The 26,037-nt window shown below is 35.1% G+C and overlaps 1 protein-coding gene across 1 annotated transcript in view; it reads right to left on the minus strand.

Annotated features, from left to right (window-relative positions):
• Positions 1-16,698, minus strand: part of Tmtc2 (Transmembrane O-mannosyltransferase targeting cadherins 2) — a 164,870-nt gene extending 148,172 nt beyond the window's left edge. Inside the window, exons 1-2 of the mRNA XM_073082629.1 lie at positions 16,446-16,698; positions 814-944 (exon numbers count right to left, since the gene is read on the minus strand). Of these exons, the coding sequence (XP_072938730.1) occupies positions 814-902 (89 nt within the window). The 5' untranslated portion in view covers positions 903-944; positions 16,446-16,698. The remainder of the gene's footprint in view (positions 1-813; positions 945-16,445) is intronic.
• Positions 16,699-26,037: the final 9,339 nt, after the last annotated feature.

Raw genomic sequence — 26,037 nt, forward strand, 5'->3', positions numbered from 1 at the left:
CATATTTGTCAAAACGTTAAACCTCCTGGCAAGGGTACTGATTGGAATTATTTGGCATGAGTGGAAATAAAGGTAGCATCCATTTTGATGACAATAAATGTTATAGAAGAAAAAATGTTCCCAAATTTTTATTTTATTTTCGTAATTAACTTTGTTATTTTTGGTTCTACGACAAATATTTATAGAACCAAAGTTTTAGATAATTTAATTTGAGACGGTAATTGTAGTAACAATTTTTCTGCACAAGTAGTTTGCCTGATAGAGCGTGAAAACTATTTGCGCTCCTTTTTCATGATGGCGGCCGAGGGACAACAGTTGCGACCCCACATAGGTTTTACCTTACACTTACTCCCCTTTGACATCCAAAAGAAAAACTGCATCTTCTGACAATTGCAACCCAAATGTGGCATGCCAATGATAATGCTTTGCGAAAGTGGCAGTGGCAGTGGTTGTGGTTCGACTCCAATGGGACCACCGCCACACCTATTTCTGCCAAATAGCAGCAATGTTAAGCACTGCTGTGTTCTGGTTTGAATGGTGTGGTAATAGAGACATACTTTTCCGGGGTATTCCAGCTTAGTCCTCAGGGGTAGCGGCGCATCTGTGGCCGACCTCTGGTAGGAATATCTAATCCTGGACAGTAGCCACTTACCATCAGGTGGACTGCATGCTCGTCTGCTACTCCTATATTATATAAAAAGATATATAAAGACAAATTAAAGGAAAATGCTCATTTTTTACAAAACATACCTTTCATACATTCTAGTAGCAGTGCTAGTAGGATATTAAAGAAGTAAAATTAATACTTCTTACCTGTCATCGTACACGAAGCCGGCGTCAAGCGTGTTGTAATAGAGCAGGAACGCTAGCGCCGCGCTCGCCGCCGTCACCCACCGATCCATTGCGCCTGTCCCGATGGGTACATCAGCGTTGATTTGTGCTACCTGCAACCAAAAATTTCCGTTCAAATATTTCTCACGGTAGCACAAAGCTATTTTTAAACGATTGATAGGTGCGGCACAATAAAAAATTTTGAAAAATGGCGCGATATTGTGAGGCGATCTAAATCAGGCTTGGAAAGAAAAGGAACATGATGACCACGACCGCTCTGCCAAGAGTATAACGACAAAGAAGAAGCAATCTTTAGAGTTTTGGTATGTCACGATGAGAGAAGCATATTTTACCAGATTGAGAGTAATGTTTTTCAAGAGTAAGTAGATATAGTATGTCTCATTCTTTACTCGCCCTGCAGCTTAAACAGCTTAACGGATTTGAACATATTAAGTATATTTTATTGGATTGGTCCACATTTTAAGAGTAACGGATTATATTATTAAATAGACAAGTATTTTTTAAATTGTATCTAATTCGTGTGCATTGTGATGTAGAGAGGTATCGTTGATAATTTTACAGTTAACGAAACTATGTTTCGTCTAATATACACTGGTATAAAAACAGTTTAGTTTTCGACTGAATGGTCACTATGATTGACCTATAACAAAAACTAGTTTTCGTAGTAGTAAACGCCATATTGTTCGACGTTCATTCGCTAGAACCGTCAACGGTGCAACATGTTGTTTAGGAGTAAAATAGTTTAGGAGTCTAAGGGTGGGTTGCATCATATAACTGTAACATTTACAGAAGCCTAACCAACCGTCAAATCCATGGTTAAAAATATAATTAGTTGCCCCATTTTTGTTGAGGTTGAAATTACGTCATTACTAATACTGAACTTTAACCGCTCGATTTCGATCGGTTAAAGTACTGTATTTGTCAACTTCCCTCTCTGTCAATTTCGATTAAAAATTGTGGTGACAGCTACACAAACGGCGTTAAGGACAAATCAATTGGTGCAACACAGAATTCTTACATACCATCGCTACTGTCAAAGTTACTGTTATATTTAACTGTAACGCAAACTTAAACCAGGCTTTCGATGAAACCCACCCTTATAGTTGACTTATTGTTAGTTAAAAAAACTGTTATTTCATTCAATGCTCATGCTTAGTGATTCATAATATGAGCAGTAATAGCGGTAGTTTAAGGTTGAAGGTAGTAGAACCCTTTGGGACTTGATTGCGGAAGCACCACCGCCACACCAATATCTGCTTAATAACAACAGTATTAGGCGCTGCTGAGTTCCACTTTGAAGACCGTGGAGTCCTAGGCGTTCCAACTTGTCCTAGGCGTTCCAACTTAGTCTTCAGAAGTAGCAACGTATCTGCGGCCAACCTCAGGTAGGAATCTAATTTTATCTGGGGTTAATTACAAAGTACAAAATTACAACTGGGCGATAGCAGCCACATACCATCAAGTGGACTGCTCTCATTTGCAACATGAATATTATAAAAATAATAACGTAACCAAAAAGTATTTGTAACATGACATGTGGCAATCAATGAATAAAATAGAGTTACTCCGTCCCATTTTTATTTGTGCTCGGTGGCCAGATAGAGTAATATTTGATCCTACCATTGTAACAAATTGATTTCTTTATTGAAACTCTATACGCAATATCTTATTTTCCTATTCGTAATATCTAGCAAACATTCTTGTGAAGGATATGATTAACTACTTTTGGTTAGCAATACCTTTGTTTTCTTAATAAGAAACGGGTACATCATTTATATTGGTTTTAAAAGGGGTAGAATTATTCGTGGTTTGTCTATAAGGTTCAGCTATTTTATCTTGCAATCCAGCTGATGGTAAATGGTCACTGACATCCATTAACATTTTAACCACGTCCATATCAATCAGGTTTCACTGGAAGCCGATCACAATTCATTGCAATTTTAGGGACCGAGATGGTCACCGCCATATGTAAGACGCCGGCATCCACACCATCCTATCGAAACAGAACGCTAGAAATAGATAGGACAGGCTTATCTCTCTGGTCGAACTATACTGATTTCATCACCTTATAAACTTGGTTCAACTCATTCTTCTATTTTTGCCTAATACCATGTTATCATCGGTGTGTTATCATTTGAAGGGATTTGGTCGACCTTAAGTGGTAGTCCTCTCCTACTTCTTGTTGGTTGCAAATGAGTTGAAAAATCTCGTATATATAGCTTTTATATTAACCCAACATTGTTCCTAAAAATAAGAAAGAGGAGAGTCCTACCCTCTCTCAAAATCTTCTAACACTCCTAAAACAGCGGTATTAAAGTGAAATTCATCTCCATTTACCGTATAAGTGAATCTGAGGCACGCGTTTCGAACATTTTTCACGTCGTCACATTAACCAGCACGTTCCGAATTCATTACTTTAAAGGTTTTTTCAATCTCGCGATGATATTTAACGAATGTGGTTTTAAAGTACGGATGCAGTACGTTCGGTTGAGAACATTTTTCACGACGTCACCCGTCGCCCGTCTCCGGCGTTCGGCTCGAACAAAAGTTATCACGTTAACCAGATTTATAGCGGAACTGCATCCTGTTCAAGTCCACTGACGCTTGCTTCGACGAAATAAGTGTGAAATTTCGAATGCGTTTTAATTACTTTACTGCGTCCGGAGGGTAATGTTTTTCGAACATATGTATGTGTCATTCTTAAGTCCAAACGGCACATCCTGCAGTCCAAACGGCTGAACAGTATACAGATGAGGTGACGTGGAATTTGTCTTAATTGTAAGCGTTTGAAATATGACTAAACAAAAAAATATTATAAGAAGCTTCTGTCGGAGATAAACATCAGCTACAAAAAGCACTTTGTAACAGACGAACAGACGGACAGGCCCACAGACGAACAGACAGCGGAGGTTTAGTAATACGTTTCCATTTTAACCTTTTGCAACGAAACCCGAAACATCTACTTGCCGAATCCGTTTATTACCGTTTGCGGCACATTATAACGTGTGACTTCTATTTTTAATATATTAATGTCTTTATTATAACAGTTTTTCATTTTCAGATAATTTATTTATAAGCAGTTGTGTTATTTGTTTTTATAATGATTTTTTTAATGAGCTTCGTGGACGGCTAAACATGAGGATTGCGTTTTGTTTAATTTGTTCTATTTAATCCTACAATCTACTGAAATAAAACTTTATATTCGACACTAAATTAAGTTCTCAAATGCGTGCTTTAAAGTTATTAGTTTAATTTTAATTTCAAAGTCTTGAAACTTTGGTAAATGTTAATTTTACCGACGGCGTTAAATCTCAATAATTTAAATTTACACATTCAAATTATGCTTTGTAGATCCCAACTTGCGCTATTTTTAGGGTTTTTAAGGATATATATCTCATGTACCAACTTTTAGTTTTCTTATAATAAAGGAGTAGCAGACGAGCGTACAATCCACCTGATTGTAAATAGCTACTACCGTCCATGGACATGTGTAAATAACCCCAGATAGGATTAGATATCCCTTCCTGAGGTTTGCTATAGATGCGCCGCTTCTCCGGAGGAGTAAGCTGGAACGCCTCAGAAAAGTATGTCCCCGTATCACACCTATTCAAACCAGAACACAGCAGAGCTAAACACTGCGTTTATTAGACAAAAATCGGTGTGGCGGTGATACCACCGGAATCCAACCACAAAAGGTTCTACCACATTCAAACACACAATAAAATTTTGTACAATTTTCTATTTCGGTATAGATACCATTTTCCGTGAAATACTTTTTAAAAGTAAAAACTTCCGTGACCTTTATTTACGGCAACCGTACACGGTGGCTCTTTCCGGAGCCATGTTTAAAACCGTTATTGAGTTTCAGAACAAATATTCAAAGCCAAACAAAGTAAAACCAATACGTACATAAACGTAAATAAAGCTAAGTTGAGATCGGAAGGGACACGGCAGGTGGAACCGTCGAAATTAAATAACTTTGTACCGGTCGATTTATTAAAAAACAAACGGATTTCGTCCTCCTACCCTCTTCCCCGTTTAGGGTAAACTCCTTTTATAAAGGAGATATTTATTCACCAAAGGACTCGCCTGGAAAAAATATATTTAGTGCCTTTACACGAAAGATTGCATTTGTTGTGAAAATGCCAATAGATTACCAGTAACCATAGATATATAATGTTATTTGATGAAATCTGAAATAGTTGAAGATTTTTTATCATTTTATTACCATAAACTAATACTGATACGATTATATATTAACTTCTTCGTATCAAATCAATATACTAATGAAGTTATACTAATTGCCTTGTTTGTCATTAGACGCTTACATTAATTGGTTCTGATTACAATACACACTTCGAAAATAGCCTTCTATTCTTATCATTTTTAAAATAAACTGAAGAAATATATCTACGCAAAAAACACCTACGTTACAATGTCTAACGAGGTATTCCAATTTAGTTTTAAGGGGTAGTAACGTAACTTCCGACAAGATTCCTATTCAGTGGGTTACAGATGTTGTTAAACGGCGAAACCGTGTAACATCAAATTGACTGCATGTTTGTTTGTTTATTTGCACTGCTTTCTTAAGCCCGTTAGTAATAAAATCATTCTATCCAGTTTTTACCTACCAAAAAAATTTTACAATGTCTAGTATATCAAACGTCAATCGTTGATGGGCAGGCGTGGATAGATTGATTATTAATAACGAGCGTAATACAACAGAACGTCTGTTACTTGTCACGGTTTACTTATATAGCACTATTTTCCACTACACATAAAAACGTAACGTAAACATCGGCACTATAATGACTAGGCCGAAAAGATGTTTCATTGACCTACCAAATGGATTCCGACCAAATCGATTTGTCCGGCCAGATACCATTACTTCTTAGTCCGTAACCACGTTTAGCTTAGCCAGCACATACGTAATATCCAGCAATATCTTTGCGATCAAACGTAATTTCGCGTAACTATTCGAAATAAGTAGAAAGAATAAATAAAATTATAGTCACTTTGCCGTCTGCTAACTTCCAGTGTATGCAACGGAAAGAGAATTGGATAATACATCCGACCGTAAAACGATCGTACACAAGGCACGTGCCTGCAGTCTGTTTGCTTTGAGCGGAAGTCGCCGGTGAGACTCATGCCGTCAAAGATCAGAAATGGGAAAGATAAGCTACTTTTATTTTCGCTCTCTATTTACACTCGCGATGGCGAACGGGAAGTCGCGGTTAACTTCCGCTCCCGTGTCATTTTGAGCTGACGATAGTATAAATGAAATTAAGTATTGCTTTAGCTCAGTTTTATAGATATTGAACATTGTAACACCCTGATAAGATTTACTTGCAACTCTTGGATTCTATTCGTTTACAGTTTTTATAGTAATTTATAGACTGTAATGTCTATTGACGAAATGAGACGAACTAAAGAAAAATACAATATTTTTCTAATATATTATTATCTCTCTTTGTAAGTATAATAAATCAAATAATTATAGTTATAGTATAGCTACTCCGGTTAATTGTACATTTTTGGAATACTCCACACGCCAACCAATACCTTGGTAGTCAAACGTATTTTCACGTAACATTCGAAATAAGTAGAAAGAGTTTAAATAAAATTATAGTCACTTTTCCGTCTGCTAACTTCCAGTGTATGCAACGGAAAGAGAATTGGATAATACATCCGACCGTAAAGCGATCGTACACAAGGCACGTGCCTGCAGTCTGTTTGCTTTGAGCGGAAGTCGCCGGTGAGACTCATGCCGTTAAAGATCAGAAATGAGAAAGATAAGCAAGTTTTATTTTCGCTCTCTCTTTACACTCATGATGTCGAACGGGAAGTTGCGGTCCCGTAACATTTTGAGCTGACGATAGTTCAAATTAAATTAAGTATCGCTTTAGCTTATGTTTATAGATACTGAACAATTTTTAAACACTAATTTAATTTTCTAAGTCTTCTTGTATTTTTTGTTTGCAGTTTAATTATATGTTTTTAATTTAAATTATCATATTAAAAAAAATAATTAGTTTAATTTTAATTATATGTTATATACAAAGCGATATAAAGAAACGGTTTTAAGAAATTTCTTAAGAAAATCAACTTTATTTTTGTTGTTTATTCAAACCTTAGGTTGGTTATAATAAATACTTTTAACATCGTAGAACACCTTGAATTGCAAAAGCTAGAAAGATAATGGTATTTTTTTGAAATACTGTACAATGTACACGTAATTTATTACTATGATAGCGAGTTCAGTTTTTGGTCGAATTTTATGAACGTAGGCACAAAAACTAATTGAGCTCGAAAATAACGATTTAGTCTTTATATGCCAGAGTTACAAAATGACGACGACTAAAGTATTTGTATCAAATATCTAAATATTGTTTACATTTACATCATAATTATTTCATTAAAATAATTGTTTTATTAGAAGCCTGTTTATAATTGTAACGTGGAAGAGAAATTAGCATAAATTTGAATACGACACTGACTTTGGCATCGTATGGAGTCTCCATCCTATGAGACGTTTACGTTATGTATACAGCTCCACGCTCATAATACTAAAGGTAAATCATCTACACATAAGTTTATTTTTATAATATAGGAGTAGCAGACGAGCATGCAGTCCATCTGATGGTAAGTGGCTACTGCCGCCTATGTCTGTAATCAACCCCAGGCAGGATTAGATATTCCAACCTGAGGTCGGCCATAGATGCGCTGCTACCTCTGAGGACTAAGTTGGAACGACTCGAAAAATATGTCTCCCTTACCACACCCTTCAAACCAGAGCACAGCAGCGCTTAACTTTGCGGTTATAAGGCAGCAATAGGTGTTGCGGTGGTGCCGTCGTAGTCGAACTACAAAGGGTTCTACCACCTTTAGACGCATAATAACAAAGGTATATCAACTCTACATACGTTCTATCTTAATTGACTCCTTTGTTACTGCAGAACAATATTTTTCCGTGGATATTATTAAAACTATCCAGGTATCCAGACGGCAGCGCACCTCACTTTAAGTAAACATGTCTATTTTCGCTCGGGTCGCTTTTACGAAGCCAGCCTCGGAGATAATAGTGAAAATGCTTCCTCTGCCCAAGTCATGCGGGATTATTTACCTGTATCTGATTCTTTGTCTATTCTCGCTCCACAAACTCCGCTTTATTTGCTCTGGGCTATTGGTTCATTCTGCCATAACAAATGAAACGGAGATATTACTCGTTTGTTCGGATTAGCTTCTTCACAAAACAATCTCGTTGGCAATTTCTTTCTACAAGACTACGGCGTAGCGGTAATTGTAAGTTTGCTTATTATTGCTAACTGTACAACATTGTACGTTTTTGCTAATGAGGTCTTGCCTTATTATATTAAATTATTTAGTAAATGTACATTTATGTTAGACTTGTACTTTCAACGATATATTTTATGAATATACTTTACTGTATTAAATCAATCACAATTTAACCTTTAAATTTGCTTTTTAAATACTACATCAAAATTTGTCCAGTAGTTGTTACGTTTGTATTTGAATAATCACACATTTTTTTCTCTTACTTTTGATTTGAGAAACAAACATATAGCGCTTGTGATGTTGCATGGGTTTGCTGATTATCAACATCTGTAATCTCCACTCAGTACGCTTGGAATCTAGTCTGATGCCTACTACATTCCTGCCCCTTACGACTAAACTGGAATCTTGAAACATTATAGCGTCGGCGTTAGTCGTGAAGACGTGTTTCATTACTGAAACAGAAGATCATTATTGTAAAGAAAAAAATATATAAATTCGTTCACATCATTCAATTTTTATTACCGTTGTGCATTAAAGTAATCAGTATTTCTACAGAAAAAACTGTTCAGTTACGCATTAAAATCACAAACGCGCACACGCTCTCAGAACGTCGCGAGTCTTTCACACAAGATTAACGCTCAATTCTTAGGTAAACGCCATTTCAAAGGCTATAAATTTCCCTCCGCGGCTCGTTACACCCGCGAGAACGCAGAAATTTATTGGAAATTAGTACGGGAACTCCATCGAGGTGCGTAAAGATAGAAGTTAGACGCGGTGTCCAAATTCATAGAATTACTACCTGTTTTTTGGGCCCAACAACCGTTAAACAAATTTATTACATTTCTAAATTGAATTGGATTGAACATTCAACGTTCAGTTATATACGGGTTAGTCAATTGAATTTCTCAGCGAGTCATACCGTTCCAATATCGAAATAAAATCATATCAACGCGATTTCGTACGTATTTCAGCCTCTTTGCACTCAATAGAAAGTGTATACCTATATTTCACCGCAATGTGAATTTTCGATTCGTTCTGAATGCATCAAATAAGTTATGCGTACGGTAACCTGCATAGTTAGAGAAATACGTTATGAGATTTTTCCGTAGCTTTTATATGGCAATACGTAGAAATACGAACCCTTAAGCATACTAAAATAGTATTTTTGAAGAGGGCTACATCCGGAGGCAGCATAGAAAAGACATTTTTTTGGGATGAAAGCAATAAAGGGACCGTACTTATACGCTCGAATATCCTTTCCCTGAAATTATAACTTGATGTTTTACCGACTTAGCGTGAGCCGTTACATGTAATGCGTTCTTAGGAAAGTCCAAGTCCAGCATCTTTCATAATTTGATTCTATTTATTTAGTTTATTGGACGGTGGTATTCATTGATTTGAGAGTGTATTCGTAGGTCGGTGTTGAAACATAAAGCCGCTAAACTTCTCTAATTGTATTTTGTAGTATATTTTTCTAGCGTGAAACAGTTTTGCCTTTCAGTAGAAGGGTGTGAAAGCCGGCTAACTTACATATGAGGTAACCAAAGTACCCCTCAGGAATGACAAAGCACTTGCGATCGGCTTCTGGTACAACTGTCCTATATAGGGTTGGCTACGTGGGCGGCAGTTGTACAAAGCGCGGACTTATGTAACTTTTCGTGTTATTACAATTTTAGTTCAGAATTTTCTTTTTAATAATTAAATAAACACGTAGTCATGTAGTCCAGTTTTAAAAAGTAGTTGGGTGGGAGACCAGTATTAGCAGAACCTAAAAAAAAATTGAAACCAAACCCAAACAAAAATGCGCTACCTTCAGCCAATCTAAACAGCTACCCTAGGGAATAAATCGGAATGCCTATATAAATCTTCCTTACACCCTCAACCTAGACAACATCAAATATTTCCATAGATGCTTTGAGGTAGAAATAGACGAGACTGTAGCCGCCGCTGAAAAAGTCAAAGGAATTCCACCACCTTTTTATACCGTATCTCTCATACCCTTGAGATTTAAGTGGAAACGCTTTATATGCTACTACAATCTACTTTACAACTTCAGACACAGCACACAAGTACAATCAGAGCGTACGTAGCAATTTTATTTTACCTAATCAATCTGGGAGGGTGTATGTGTGTGAATTTCCATGACTACATCAGTCGTTAGCAATATTTCTTTTCCTCCTTCATTATATTATGTACCATGTGTTTCAAACTTCTGTGTGTGACTTTCTGTCTGTTTTATTACCTGTCTAGGGAAGTGCAACTCATAGCTAAATGTGAAGTGTCGTTGGTCTCATATAGGAATCGTGGAAGTAAAGTAAATTTTATTTTGAAGCAATCGGATTTTTTGTTTTTATATTAATTCTCTCATTCGAGCATAATCCAAACGGCTTGACGGTTTTTATTATATGAAGAATCTTTAGGTTCATTTAGGTCATTCGTCAAATTGGTATAATTTAAGCAACTGGTTTGGTTTTTTTTTTCATTTTTATAAGAAGTCTTTAGTACTTTATGCTAACTGAAGTCCATCTCTGGTGTGTTGCGAAGGTTTGATATGGTTTACGGACTATATTATTTGCTATGCCTAACAGTAGTTGGACATGGACAATGCCCAGTTACAGTTTCTAGTCGGCTTCTATTTAGTACCTGCTGTATTCATCAACACAGGAATTCGGAAAGCAAATACCAATATGGCTTTAGCAATTGTTCAACAAAACTATTTGTGTACTTTGTCACTCAAATACTAAATAGATTCGGTCAACAGTCGCAATTTATTTCATTGAACACGACTGGGTATTAAAAAGTACCGTTTTAAACTCGACACATAGAACGTCAGACTTTTTTATAATATGAGATTATTTGGGGTTGGCCAAAGAAGCGCCGCTACCGCCTGAGGGTTGTAGAATGCGTCGGAAAAGTGTTTCTTACCACATCCTTCAAACCATGATACAGCAGCGCTTGGCACTGCTATTATTCAGCGAAATCGGTAGTTTGTACCACCTTCATACCTACTTTTATAATACAGAAAATGATAACTGTTATTTTTCGCAATTCCATGGTTCTAGGAATACAGTACTTGCTTCCAGCTATTAAATACTAAACTATAATAATAACTATTATAATAACTATACTCTTAAATAACAATTAATGTTAATGTTTGTTAGAGGAAATCTAGTTATTAAAGTTATGAAACTTGCTTCTAGGAATAAGGTAAAAGATACATTCAATTTGAAAGTTACAGTTCTAACCGGTGCGAGTGATCTCTTTACTTAGTGTTAAATATCCGCTAATTAATCATTATAAAAGTAAATGGAGACACGTAATTAGTATAAAGTTTCATTCTGTACATAAATGCTTAAAACCTTAGTGAACACACGATTCTCTTTTAAATTCGACTGAATATAATTATTAGTTGCTTTAACGGTGAAGGAAAACGTCATGAGAAAACCTTAATTTCTGAGAATTAAAATATTATAAAAAAGGCATCTAGCTGCCTAATAATAATTGACTGCAAAGGAAAAACAAGAATCCAAAGACTTATAACGTAATATGTTAAAATGCAAACCGTTTGGGCCATACAGTCTGACAAGCAATAAAACATACATACATACATACACACACAAACATACATACGCTCGAAAAACATTACCCGCATTCTGGCGAAGTCGGAAAAAAAGTTCGAAAAGCTTTTGAAGTCTATCAATCCGCACCATTGACCATTTGGTAGCGAGATTATGGATAAAAACATATATGTCACAAGAGTATTTAGCGAGATAATAATGTCCTACAACGGCGAGTTTTGTGCAGAGAGCAGTGTCTGTAAGTCTCCAATAACGCAGTGCGCTAATAAATACCGATCTTGGCTCGTTCCATTTAGACCGAGTCTGATGAGTCGCATACAGTTGTGTCACCTAATAAATTCTGTGTTGGCAAGTATGTAACTTCGATTGTCTTCAAATCGAGCATTATAGTTTTTGTTTTTAGGGTTCCATACCCAAATTACAAAAACGAAACCCTATTACTAAGCGTCCGCTGTCTGTCCGTCTGTCCGTCACAAGTCTCTATCTCAAGAACCGTAACAGATAGACACTTGAAATGTATGCACACATAATTTGTATTAGGTCGGCCGCTATAACAACAAATAATAAAATTAAAAAAATGTACATACGCTTGAAAAACATTACCCGCATTTTGGTGAAGTCGGGAAAAAAGTTTTAAAAGTTTTTGAAGTCTGTCAATCCGTACCATTGACCATTTGGTAGCGAGATTATGGCCTAAAACTCTAGTGTTTAGCGAGATAATAATGGGCCAACAACGACGAGTTTCGTGCAGAGAGCAGTGTCTGTAAGTCTCCAATAACGCAGTGCGCTAATAAATCCCGATTTTGGCTCGTTCCATTTGGACCGAGTCTGATGAGTCGCATACAGTTGTGTCACCTAATAAATTCTGTGTTGGCAAGTATGTAACTTTGATTGTGTTTAAATCGACTATTAACTTTTCGTTCTTGTAGAATGGAATTTAATGTAGGTATATCTTTACATGTACAATGTACAGTCGGCTCCAAAAGTGTCAAAGGTAGCTGAACAATGACTTATCATATTGACGTGACGTGAGCTATTTTTGCATATGTCGGTGTTCAGCTATTTTTGACGCGTTAGCGTTCATCTAATTATAATGCTATTTAACTGTTTATGAACGATTGAGTGTATAGGTATTTTTGAAATCTTCATCTGCTTATCTACTTCTAGAGCTGAGTGTACTTTCAGCGTTTCGTATTTTTATTCTAGCTCTTTAAGGCCCATTAATTCATACAGAGATTAAACATGTTAGACGAAATGATAGTTTTCTTTACAATATGCAGGCACGGCCCGTATTTGCCCAGTGGCGTTACGTCGTCATTGTCAATCCTTTACCCGCCCACTGCTGAGCACGGATCTCGTTTCAGAACGAGAAAGATTAGGCCATAGTCCACCGAGCTGGCCATGCGTGTTGCTAGACTTTAGATACTTTAAGAACTTTTTTAAAGATCTCGTACGTATGCAGGTTTCATCATGATGTTTTTCACCGTTTAAATAAAGAATAATTAATTTCTAATACGCACATAATTTTGAAACATCAAAGGTGTGTGCCTGAAATTTAACCTCGGACATCTCGATCAAGAGTCCAAGTTTCTTAACCACTAGGCTGTCATTGCACAAATAAATATAAGCAATTTAAATATCAAGCGAGACTCAATAGCCCAAATATATTAAATGTATTACAAAGTCAATGTAACGATTACGAATTTTTACCAATGTGCAATACGCTATTCATGTTTTTCTGTGGACTCTAGAATCCATTCTATATTTAGCGCAGAAAAATATTCTATGTTATTTTCTGCAATGTCTGCTACATTTGCATGGGTCACGTCAAAGTCATTTCAAAATTAACCCGTACAGATATGCAGATAGGGAAACGAATGAGAAACATTTTTTATCATTATTCTTTATCATTTAAAATTATCATCATAATTTTTATAATTTCATCAAAAATGTTCACATCATTTTTCTTTCCTTTCAATCATCATTATAATCGTCAACCCACCACAATTTAGCAGCTGGTCGTCTTCTCTCAGAGGTGGATGGTCTTTTTTTTCTTTTTTTTTTTGTTGACGAGGGGGAAACCTTCAAAAGGTACCCTATGCCGTGGGAGCGGCACGGGGTTATGTGGGATTCTTACCGCACTAAAATCCCCCCGGTGGCCGTCCTCGGCGCTGCGTAGAGGACTCCGGGATCTCCATCGGGACGCAACCGGAGTCCACTTGGCGCGTTGCCCCGTCGGGCTCCGCCCATGTGAGCTTGATGTCTAGTGAGGTGGATGGTCTAGGCCATAGTCAACTATAGGATGATGGCAACGTGAAGATTGATACTACACAAACCTTCAATTTTTTTATAGAAATCGCGGGCGTGTAAGTTTCTTCATGATGTTTTCCTTCGCATTTTAACAAGTGATAATTAATTTGTAATAAACACATAACTTCGAAAAATTAGGCGTAATTCGAACAGAATTCGGGATTCGTACCCTGGACTCCGATAATTGGGACAAAGATTTTTCACTGTTCATCATAAGAAAGTGTTTTATTTTTGGTGATTTTTTTATATCGTAATCATATAAATATTTCAATTTGATTTCCTAATATACATTAAATAACAACTTAAATCAATTAGAAAACCTACACGGTACACGTATTTTACGATTTGGTTGCTGTGGTTCCGTTCGGCGGTAAGGTTCTTCCTTTCGAAGCTATACCCTCTCTTACTGGAGTTAACCACAAAATGACTTCCTGATATCTTGCGGTTGTGTGCCTGAGAGCTGGTTTGGTGAATGGCCACGGAAAAATAAGATTTACTGCTTCATGTGAATTTAAATGTGATAAAGACTAATCAGTTTTAGGGAAAGCTAAAGAGAAAGAATATTCTATATTGTGTTACATATATACACATACGGACAAATTATTTGCTTAACCGGGGATCGAACTGTTGACGGATCGGTGACCACTGTAATTTACTAGCTAATTAATGCATTTTAATATTTCTGCAATGACATAATTTCAAATATAAATTGTAAATAATAAAAAAGAAAATGCTATTTGTAATAATGATAATTGTAATAAAAATGTTTACTAAAAGCGTAAAAATTATATCTCGTAATACATTCAAATACATTTATAATCCAAATACCATAGCTGTATTTATTATGCTTGTCTTTATTTCACTCAAAGTACTTGACAAGAATCTCCGTAACACAAAATTTGTGCTTATTAAAGAGCTTATTTATTCAAGCAAAATCAGAGTAAACACAACGTTTATTCAAGATAATAAGCATAAATATGTTATTTTTACCTTAAGCTTGTTGTTACAATTTTTCCCGTTAGATACCGTAATAATATCGATATGTTTTCAAGTCACTTTATCGATGTTTCGAAGAAAAAGTTCATTTAAAATATCTCGGAATTAATACAATCGAACTGTAGGTACAATTATTATATTTATCAAAATGAAATTTTACTGATGATACCAAAATACCGTTGAAGAAATTTCTCAATATATATTTTAATATAATTTGAAATGAAACATCGTTTAATTGTTGCAATATAAAAATACGAATGTAATAAATATTTTATTTACAATATCTAAAATAAAATCGAAGAATTGTTCAGTTGTAAAATTGTATTGTTTATGTATATTTCTGAAGATTTACAAAATTACGCTAAAACTGAACAAATGCGCGAATTTCACTATGCCAATAACAAATTCTTATGGAAATATTTAACAAACAAGCCGCCCGACCGTACATGTTGCTATAAAGCCGTTAGATTGCCGCCACGTGCGATTGTCAGCAGTTTCGATCGTAAATAATACGATACCCTAAAATTGGAGGAAGGCGAACGTATATAGAATAGCACCTAAACGGAATTTGTTGGCAATAAAAAATATCGGCAATAACGTCATTAGTATGCGATCTATCCGCACGCGACTCCACGTGCCGATCGTTAAATAAAATGTTCAGTATCATTGGAGTCATAACACCGAAAGGGTAGATAGGGTGACAACTATGATCGAAAATTTCCCAAAGGTGCCAATATAGCAGTTAATACTGAATCCGTAGCCGTGAGCGTCATGTTATCATCCGCTACGACCGTCTACGAGAGCGCTACGAATGTGCCGCTACTAATCATCCCATCCATTAATTTGTGTAGCGTACATGTAATTGGTTTGCGATGTGCTACGATGTAATTTGTTTAAAAGCATTTGGTAACATTTTGCTATAAATGATGAATTGTTGTTCTTCACTTTGTTTTTAGATGCTACAAAACACAAGGTTTGATGACGTGGTAGTAATCCTAAAAATAACATGATATTTTCGTTTTTATCGATTACTGATTAAGAACAATTATAAACAAAACACAAAATAATGTTTGCAATACATAACAAAAAATAATATGGTACAAAAACTATACGCCCGTTTACTGAAATACACATAGGGAAAGCCAAAAAATCAAAAAGGAAGTGCAATGTTCCAACGAACAATATAGTGAAAAATAAAACATTCTGTAAATAAAGTTAGTAAACACCTGGCTTAAGAATGAAATTTGCATATTATTCGTATTTAATATCCCAGTAGATATTAAAAAATAAAATCAAAACATTGTACATTGTAACAATAACAACAATATTTTTATAGCAACAGAATTAAACTGCATTCACGTGCTAAACAATAAAAAAATATATTATTATATTTGTCATATTTACTAATTTTACCTTTCTTTCGACAATTCCTCCTTTGTTCACTTCATTTAGTTCTTTTCATTTTAACACTTAGCGAGTGTTGAGATAAAAAAATAAATGAAAAGTTCATTTAAGTTTAAGTTCTTTCATTGGTAAGGTAGTTTAGACCACAGTTCTCGATAATGTGCCACATACGAGTGAGAGCGGTTGAGGCCGGCCTATCGGTACGATCACTACAAAGGACGTGTACATCGTTCCGCCGGAGGCATAGTCGAGTGGTCCAGGCGGCCACTGCTAACCGACTGACGGTGGTGTACGACACATCTGCATTTAAGAAGCCGCTATCGTTATGCGACTAATCGATTGGTCGGAGCGAGTGGAACTGTCTACTGTCCTGCTCCCCGCCTTCTCCCTCTCGGTTCGCGCATGCGTCGGTCCGCCTATTCTCTTTTAAAAGTGGCGGTAAGTAAATAAACTCATATGAACCACTCGTTAAAGGACGGAAGATGTAGTCAATTAAAGGAATAGTTTACTAAAAGTTACAGACACTTAAAGATTAAGTTAATAAAGCTATAAGTAAAAGTTGTTTCAGTTAATATGGTTATTGAGTGTGTTATAAGAAAAAGAGCTTTCTATCTTAGAAGCTTCCCGTAAGAGACGACGAAACGTCACTTGTTGCGCGGCGACTTTGTTCCGGCGTTGAAAAGCCACGCACGCCATTGCACGCCATTTCCATTTGTTATTTAACTGGTAATTAAAATGATTGCATAACGTTTACACCCACTTTGTTAATCTTTTATTAACAAGTTGTTTAAACTTGATAAGTGTTCAAACTTTTTGTAAGAGAACTTTTTAGATAGAGCGGCCAATTTGTTTCTTAACTTAATAGGCTTATGAATATTTTTTTAATATATGCCTTATTTTTAAGGTATCCTCCAGTGTAGTTCGGTAGTTAACGATACATTTAAGCTAAGTTTTTCATCGAAATATAATATCGTTTTAAAATCCGCTAAATCAACATTATTTATTAAGTGACAATTCCTTGAATTACAACTGTTATAACAGTTGTTCATAAATTTTTATTACTTTGTCGTAGATGTTCCTATGCATTAATAAGTATGTAAATAAGTGAGTAGGTTTTCATCAGCCCCTAGATATATAGGTGTTGGTAAAGCTACTGCCAATTTTTAGACGATCCACGTGGCAAGCGATCACCATAGCTGTTTATACGCAGTAGTTTCAGGGTTCAATCCCCGGACATGCAAGTATGTATGAATTTATTTTTCTGTTCTAGATATTTGTATTTATTTGTGTATGTTCATTGTACCCCGGATAGAGGAATAGTAAAAAGAGCTATCTGTGTATAATGAGTTTATTATGATAATTATTAATTTCCTGCATTAAATAAAAAATATCTCATCGCAGATAAAGATTACTAACTACAAAATCGATCAATGCGTTCACAACGAATCATCTCGTCTCATTCCAGTAACACAAAGTAATGTACATCGGTAGCAGTCCAAGTGGAAAGATACGATCAGATTTCTTTACACAAAGCGGAAAACGGCATCAAGACGGCATCCGGCTATAACTGAAGAGCTTTGAATATTTGCAATCGACTGGCTACAAGAACACTGACAGTATACACTAAGCTTTCTTACGTGAAAGATATGATTCTTTGAAATAAAATAATATCTACTGTATTAATAGTAATATTTCATATTCGTAAAAGTTTTAGTAGTTAGTTTATGGAATTTATTGAATTTTTACATTTAATTTTCTTTTCGACATGCCTTATATCAACTACTTATGTATAATTTTGAAGTTATTACATATCTAATTGGCTTATATTATATATCTATTGGCTGGAAATAAATAGTTTTCGCTGTTTGAGCAAGAGATATTTTTTAAACGCATATAACTTGAAATGTTAGAGGGTAGTGCCTGGGATTTGAACCTCCGACTCGACTTTTGACACCAAATTTCTAAGCATTATGTTATCGCTGCTATGATATTCAATGGAGTAGATAGATTTGATACTATATGGATTAATGGTTACATATATAAAGTCAAATACATACGATACTCATGTTTAAATTAATCGTATTTCACCTGAAGCTATAGACAAACACTAGTATAAAATACACCTGAAAATGGGACAAAATGCTTCGGTGCAACTGTTTAATAAACTCGAAATTTCCTCTGTAGATACAAAAAAGGTAAAAATCTGGTTGGTTAAATACGATTTCAGCTCACATGACGATTTCGCGCGAATAATTTTCCTGTAGTGGAAATTCCGTTTCAACGTAACATACACAAAACTGTTGATTCCTGTACTACAAATACGTGAATACATTCAATATACTGTTACGGCATCCGGTAAATTACTTTTAAGTACTACATGGAGTTACAGGAAAAATAAATATTTTTGTTTAGCAAAAGAAAATTTTGAAATTATTGACGACAATTTAATTTTGTCAATTCAATAGGTATACATATAATAGTTTCGTTTAGCATACTTACATACATAATTATATTTATAGCGTTAGTAATAATCAGTCTTAAAACTATCCAACATATTTTCAACGGATCAAACAAATGATCGTAATTAGATAATATCTAGTAGGCAGAGATTGTCAGATTTCGACCTATGTAGGCAAAAAAGTTGATAGATGATTATTTATAACGAAGGATACTTAAGAGTAATTAAGACACAGTGATAATAAGAGTTACGGAAAATGAGAATCAAAATAACCCTGAGCCTTCACGTCCCACTGCTGGGCACCGTACAACACAATAAGGGATTTTAAGTATACTTTGCTATGGCTCCAAAACATATCCAAACACTAATGTTACGATCTTACCTACTTTTTTATACATCTTGGCAACAGAAAATACACTTTTATGTACAAGTGATAATAAACAGTCACAAACCTAAATATTGTATTGTACTTTAAAGTCAACATTTACACTTTAAATATCGTTTTTACCACGCTTTTATTAGTTTGACCTGTATGTATGTAACGGAATCTATGAACTCAATTTTCACCTACTTTGATCGGCTCGATTATTTAAAATTTTGAACAATTATCAAGAACCTATGACAATACACGATTTAAATAATTTTATCCCATTATCCTTATCAGGATCGTCACGGATCAAGATTAACGATTTCCTTGCCATACATGACATACTTGCATTAAGAATTGTATTTATAAAAAAATTAAACTTTTTAAACCCTATTGTATTGTAGCTTAAATTCAACATTAACGTTTTAAATATCCTTTTTTAACGAAACGCTTAAAACCATCTCACGCCGCGGAGGCCGACAATACAGACACATTTAATTAGAAACGGAACTATCGCTCCATATATTAACTCGTGACACACTTACGCTAAGAATGATATTTATTTAAATTTGAATTTTTTTTTTAAGTTATTCATTTGAGATTCTATTTTATAATACTTGGACCTGGTAGATGGTAGACTTTTCGTCTGATCGCAGCGGCAGCGTTGCACTGTTGCACTTAATTCTACATTTAGTGCTTCAAATTTGCTAACTTCTAGTTTAAAATTGGTGACAAAGCAAACATGTTAAGGGGTGAAAAAAAAACATATCAAGCTTTCAAAATTACTTTCATTGAACCTATAGTAACTAAAATGAATATTAGAACTCTTTAGTATTTTTTTAATACATGATTCTGTTGTAATGACAGGTCAAATAAATCAACTGACAGAGCTCGAAACAAACGCATAAGACCTTACCCTCAAGCGAGATAATAAAATAAGACGAGCCGAAAATAACAATATTACTTATTAGTAAAGTAATAAATCGGCAATTATATCGGTAATTCTATTAACAGTATCGTCCGTGTGTCACATCACGGGCGGTACTTCCACTGGCGAGCTCTTAACATTTAGCTGGGAGCTGTATCAAACGACGCGGAAATTCCCACTTACTCCCTGATTGCCACACTACGGGGGTTAATGACATTGTTGATTCGGTAGGCCGAATACATTTTATTTTGCGCGTTCACGGTTTACCACTTTTACCCATTTACGGAGATGGAAGGAAATAGCCACGGTGAGTAGGTATATGCTCGCGTAAACAAGTAGCAATTTAGTAATGGATTAAAAATAAATAAATTTCTACGTTTTCCGTGGACGATTTTACATGTTGTAAAATTTAAGCGTATTTTTCGTAAAACTGTGTTCAAATTAACATTTTTGTAGCGTTGGCTGCCTGTATAATTGTAAAGAATTTCAGGTACGTAAACACATAAAAATACTTCTATTTCAAGATAAACCGTTTCAGTTTGATAATGAATAGGACGGTCGGTATAATTTAATTCAAATGTCCTATAGTTTATTATAATTGCTGAAGCCCTTTCATGTCCCTAAAATATAGCCCTAAAATTTCAAGTTATTAACACAATAAATCTGATATATTTTTATTGGAAAACTTCGATGCAATTTCAGACGCTTACGGATTACGTTTCATCTTTTTTCTCAAAATGAGCATCCGAGATTTCTTTTGAACTCGTTTATAATGAATAAATTCCAGAAAAGAGCTATACATTTTATATTTCATTATACTTAAAAATAGAATAATCTTTTCTCATCCAGTTAAGAGTCAGAAGTTTTAAATATATTTTATTCTTGATCTCAACTTTTAAATAAGGAACCGTAAAAATTATGTTCCGCTTTTACATTTAATTCCTCTTTCGAACTAAGCAAGAACTTTCTGAACTCGATTATATTTAATTAAAGCGATTGGTCAATAAACAGAGGAGTTGCTGAAGAGAACAGATTAGCATTTACAATTGAATTACGCCGGCCGCTCCTAATTCCGGTGACTCGACATAAATTCTGTGGATTTGCAACTATAAGCAAGTAAACAGTTAAACAATAAGGCATCTAAACAAGACAAGCTATCCGCAAATGATTGTTTACTGTGCGTAAAGTGAAAGACACTCAGACACACCACTTTAGATAAAACAATATAATTTATTATTCGCGGGCAAGGAAAATTTATATTCAGAACTAAACTTAAACTTTCTGGTAGTTTCGATATTCAATGATAAATGATTAGATAATCATTTTAGAAGTAAAACACAGTAGCTTAGCAAAAGTATAGCTTATTTACATAAGAGGCGATCGTGATCTGTGATCAGCTTCAGATAGGATCTGTTCTATATAGAGTTAACTACAAAGGTTTACTACAATTTAGGTTAAATTGAAGGTGGTAGAACCCTTTGTGGTTCGACTCCGGCGGCACCACCGTCACACCTATTTCTACCTAATAACAGCAGTGTTAGGCGCTGCTGTGTTTCGGTTTGAAGGGTGTGGTAAGGGAGACAGACTTTTCCGAGGCGTTCCAGCTTAGTCCTCAAGGGTAGCGCATCTGTGGCCGACCTCAGGTAGGAATATCTAATCCTATCTGGGGTTGATTACAGATGTCCATGGGCGGCAGCAGCCATATTAGGTGGACCGCATGCTCGTCTGCTTATGTTATGTTATAAAAAAAAAACCTCATCCAAGCTCGTTAGCTATTAAAATCTTATAAAGAAAATTGCTCCACCGATTGTCATTCCAATCATAATCGATGTTATAATCATATTAATCTTATCAATCAATCAATCGTGAAACCAACAATTTCTAGAATACTACTACATATTAATTGAAATTATAATAAAACTTAAAAAAATTAAACCAAATGTCGTGTAATAATCAACTAGGTTCCCAATTTAATGTACCAAAGATCAAAATTGTATAATTTGTAACAGGATTTATCTTTGGTGAATAAAACAATGGATAGATTGATTATTAATAACGGCGTTAGAGGCGTGTCTGTGTTCAGCCTAAAACTACTTAAGCTGACAGTCGTTGTCAACCAGATGCTTTAACTTGATTAATAGACGATTTGGGGCGGCAGATTAATACACAAGCGCCGATTTAACTCCCATAACACCTTAATCATACTCAAACAAAGAGTTTCATTGTTGATAGATTAAGCGTAAACAGTTTAAAACTAACTTTTGCGTACTTCGTGTGGAAATGGGTAGGATAATTTGAGATTTATTTCATTCTGGGCATATTGAAAAGTTGATATGATCGAATGTTAAACGTATTGTACATCATTTATTTGGCAAGGAAATAGAATGGCAAACAGAGTGTACATACCAGTGACAAAAGTTATGTATCTATCCGAAATGCATGGAATTAGAAGGAACATAAATAAAGTTTTAATTTCATGTATTCTTATATACATCTTAATACTCTGAGTCACTTCATCAAACTATGCCATTATGAATATCATACATTCTTATCCACGTACTATACAATAACATGTATAATTTATATCTGCAGATTAATAATTGATGATAATAATGATTGAAAATAAAAAAATAAATAAAACGCTCTACACTCACAGCCCCACACTAGGATTCCCTGTACCGTGGGTGCTATGGACGCACACAGAGACAAATACACAAACACCCAGACCCAGAAACAGAAATCTAAATTCATCATTTAGAAATCTGTCTGGCCGGGGATCGAACCCGGGACCCTCTGCGCGTCAGACCGGCATGGTGACCGCTCCGTCACGCGGGTCATCAACAAGTTGTCAATTGAAAAGTTGATAAAAATAAATAACAAATGTGTTCATTATTCATTACGGTTTATGATTTTTATTTTTGGCAGTATAATATTTGTCAACGTACAACATAGTTATATGCTATTATAATACCCTGAAAAAATTTTCGCCGTCTTGTAGTCCGTTTTACTATATTCTAACAATTTGTAATAAATTTGTTCGTGAAATATTTGCAATCAGTTCTGATACAATCCGCTAGAGGCGCTGATAAACAACTACCAAAACATAAACAAATACCAAAACAGTCATTGTTCTTTTCAGAATAATAAAATTTAGCTAATTCGCATTCAGAATTACGCTTTCAACGATATGCCAGACGAAGTCCACACGTCGAGTTTATGATGAAGCGGCCGGCACAAACTAGTCGCGTGTTTCCTTTCTGTCGGAAAATGTGTGTGCGAAGTTATTTATAATGACTTCCCGCTTTTCCTTATTCGCGCCATTTCATTTTTCAGTTCCTTTGTCAGATAACGAACGAATCGGCGTATTTCGCATCGCCTCCGTACCGACATTTCCATGATTAAAACCCACAACAAATCTACGTTCTTCACATTTTTCACCTGTGGACAATACACGTTTTCATTGTTGAAGGTAAATAGCATATGATTTTTGCATTTTTCACCGCCACACCTATTCCTACCTAATAACAGCAGCTTTAATCGCTGCTGTGTTCCGGTTTGAAAGGTGTGGTAAGGGAGACAGACTTTTCCGAGGCGTTCCATCTTAGTCCTCAGGGGTAGCGGCGCATCTGTGGCCGACCTCAAATAGGAATATCTAATCCTATCTGGGGTTGATTACAGATGTCCATGGGCGGCAGTAGCCACTTACCATCAGGTGGACTACATGCTCGTCTGCTACTCCTATATCATAAAAAAAAGATTATATGTGTTTTTATGGTAAGAGTTGGTTATGTAATCTTAATGAAAGAGAATTATCAAATTCGGAACCAAAATAAAATAGGTTAAGTGCACTTCGAACCACGCATAGAAGTGTTCCACTTATTGAGAAAATAATTCGTACATTTCATACTACAAAATTCTAAAAACGCCAAACCAAAAAAGTTATTTCATATGGACATATTGAAAGAAAAACCGACAGCCCGGAGGGAATTATAAGCTTTTTTTTCCATTTAACTTCGAAAGTTTAACGACGTTAAGTTAAGAAGGCTCTTAAAGATTAAAATGTCACAAATTCCGAACAGTGTTCCCGATTTAACGTAATTATTAGAGCAGGAAGGAACTAAATCCTCAAAGCAACTATTCCTCTGAGCGACGTCACACCACTTTGTGAACGCTTTGTAAACCTATCTTTAGCCTACTTTCAGCAACAAAGTACGCGATCTTTGAAATTTTGGCTCTTAAAATTAGATCAAACGGGAACCTTTGGTAACTGTACTTCCGTCCATTTACCTTGAAACTTAAAGGGAATATAAAAGTACTTGAGCCCTCATGATTGATCTCAAAAGATTTATATAAAAAGTGTGCGTATATGTGTATAGGGGTTGAAACTATTACAAAACAAAAATAGCACAAAATAATTAGTATTGTGGCGTGATGTGGAGTAACTTGGCGTATCGTATCATATTACCTAAAAATAAAATATTTTAAATGAATTTTATTTGTAGTCGTTTCGGCACTACGAAAGTTGTGTAATCAACTTTTGGTGGCGAAATGGTGTAGAGGCCAAAAATAGCCTATAATTAGTTAGCGTTGTCTTTAGGTTATTTATGAGTAAATAGAGTAAAGATCAAAATCTCAATTTCAGTGTTAATTTAACGAAGATATTAAAACAGGGAGAAATTATTTGTGAATAGTTTAAAAACATATCTCTATATTACCTTTCAATAAATAAAAGTATTTTGAAAATGTGACCCTTTCAATTAAATCCCGGGAAAACCTTTTTGGATAACTTTATGTTGTACTTCCGTCCGCTTGTAATGTTAGGGGAAGGAATACACATAAATACATTTGTTTTTTACAATTTGGCCTATACTAAGTAAATTTTCCCCATGAATTTTACTAAATGAAAGGTAGTAGTGTACACCGAATACTTGAAGAACAATGTGTCACAAAATTTCCAACGTGTTCTCCATTTAACGCAATTATTAGAACAGGAAGCAACGCAGGCCTTAAAGAATCATTTTTTACACTACCTTCCTACAAAATACGAGTATTTTTTAAATGTTGACTCTTAAATTTAGGTAACACTTTTGGATAACTTTATGATGTACTTTAGTCTGTTTATAATGTAAAGGGAATGCATAATTACATTTGTTTCATGATTTGCCCTAGGAAAAATATTTTTCAGTAATACACACAAAATATGTTAGAAGAACAAAATGTCACAAAATTTCCAACGTGTTCTCCATTTAACGTAATTATTAGAACAGGAAGCAACAGAGTCAAAGCAACCATTCCTCTGCGCAACGTCAGTCTTTGTAAATGCTTTGTAAACCTATCTTTACGTTACCTTCCAACGAAATACGAGTATTTTTGAAATTTTGGCCCTTCAAATTAGATCCCGAGAGAACCCTTTTGGATAACTTCATGTTGTACTTCCGTCCGTTTATTTTTAACGGTAAAGGGAAAACATAAATAGTTTTGTCTTTACGATTTATTCTAGAAATAGTATTTTCTTGAACTTTGTAAGGAATATAGTAATAATAATATAAATAAGCTTGGAGAACAAAATATCGTAATTATAAGAACAGGAACACGCCACAAATATTTATAAGCGCAACATCACACCATTTTGTGAATATGGAAACCTGTCTGGACTCAACCGTTGCTATAGCAATATTATAAAAAAAATCTAGTATTTTTTACTATGGTATATTAGATTCTGTTTGAATCTAAAAGTCTCCAGAAGCGGTAACGCATATGCGATCGGTTTCATGTAAAACCATTGTTCTATATGGAGTTGATTAGAAATCCATGGACGGCAGCGAGCACTTACCAACAGATAAACTGC

This window comes from Epargyreus clarus, unplaced genomic scaffold, assembly GCF_041222505.1.
Source record: "Epargyreus clarus isolate Ecla_fem2 unplaced genomic scaffold, WU_Ecla_fem_2.2 ptg000018l, whole genome shotgun sequence".
In the NCBI taxonomy this organism is placed as follows: domain Eukaryota; kingdom Metazoa; phylum Arthropoda; class Insecta; order Lepidoptera; family Hesperiidae; genus Epargyreus; species Epargyreus clarus.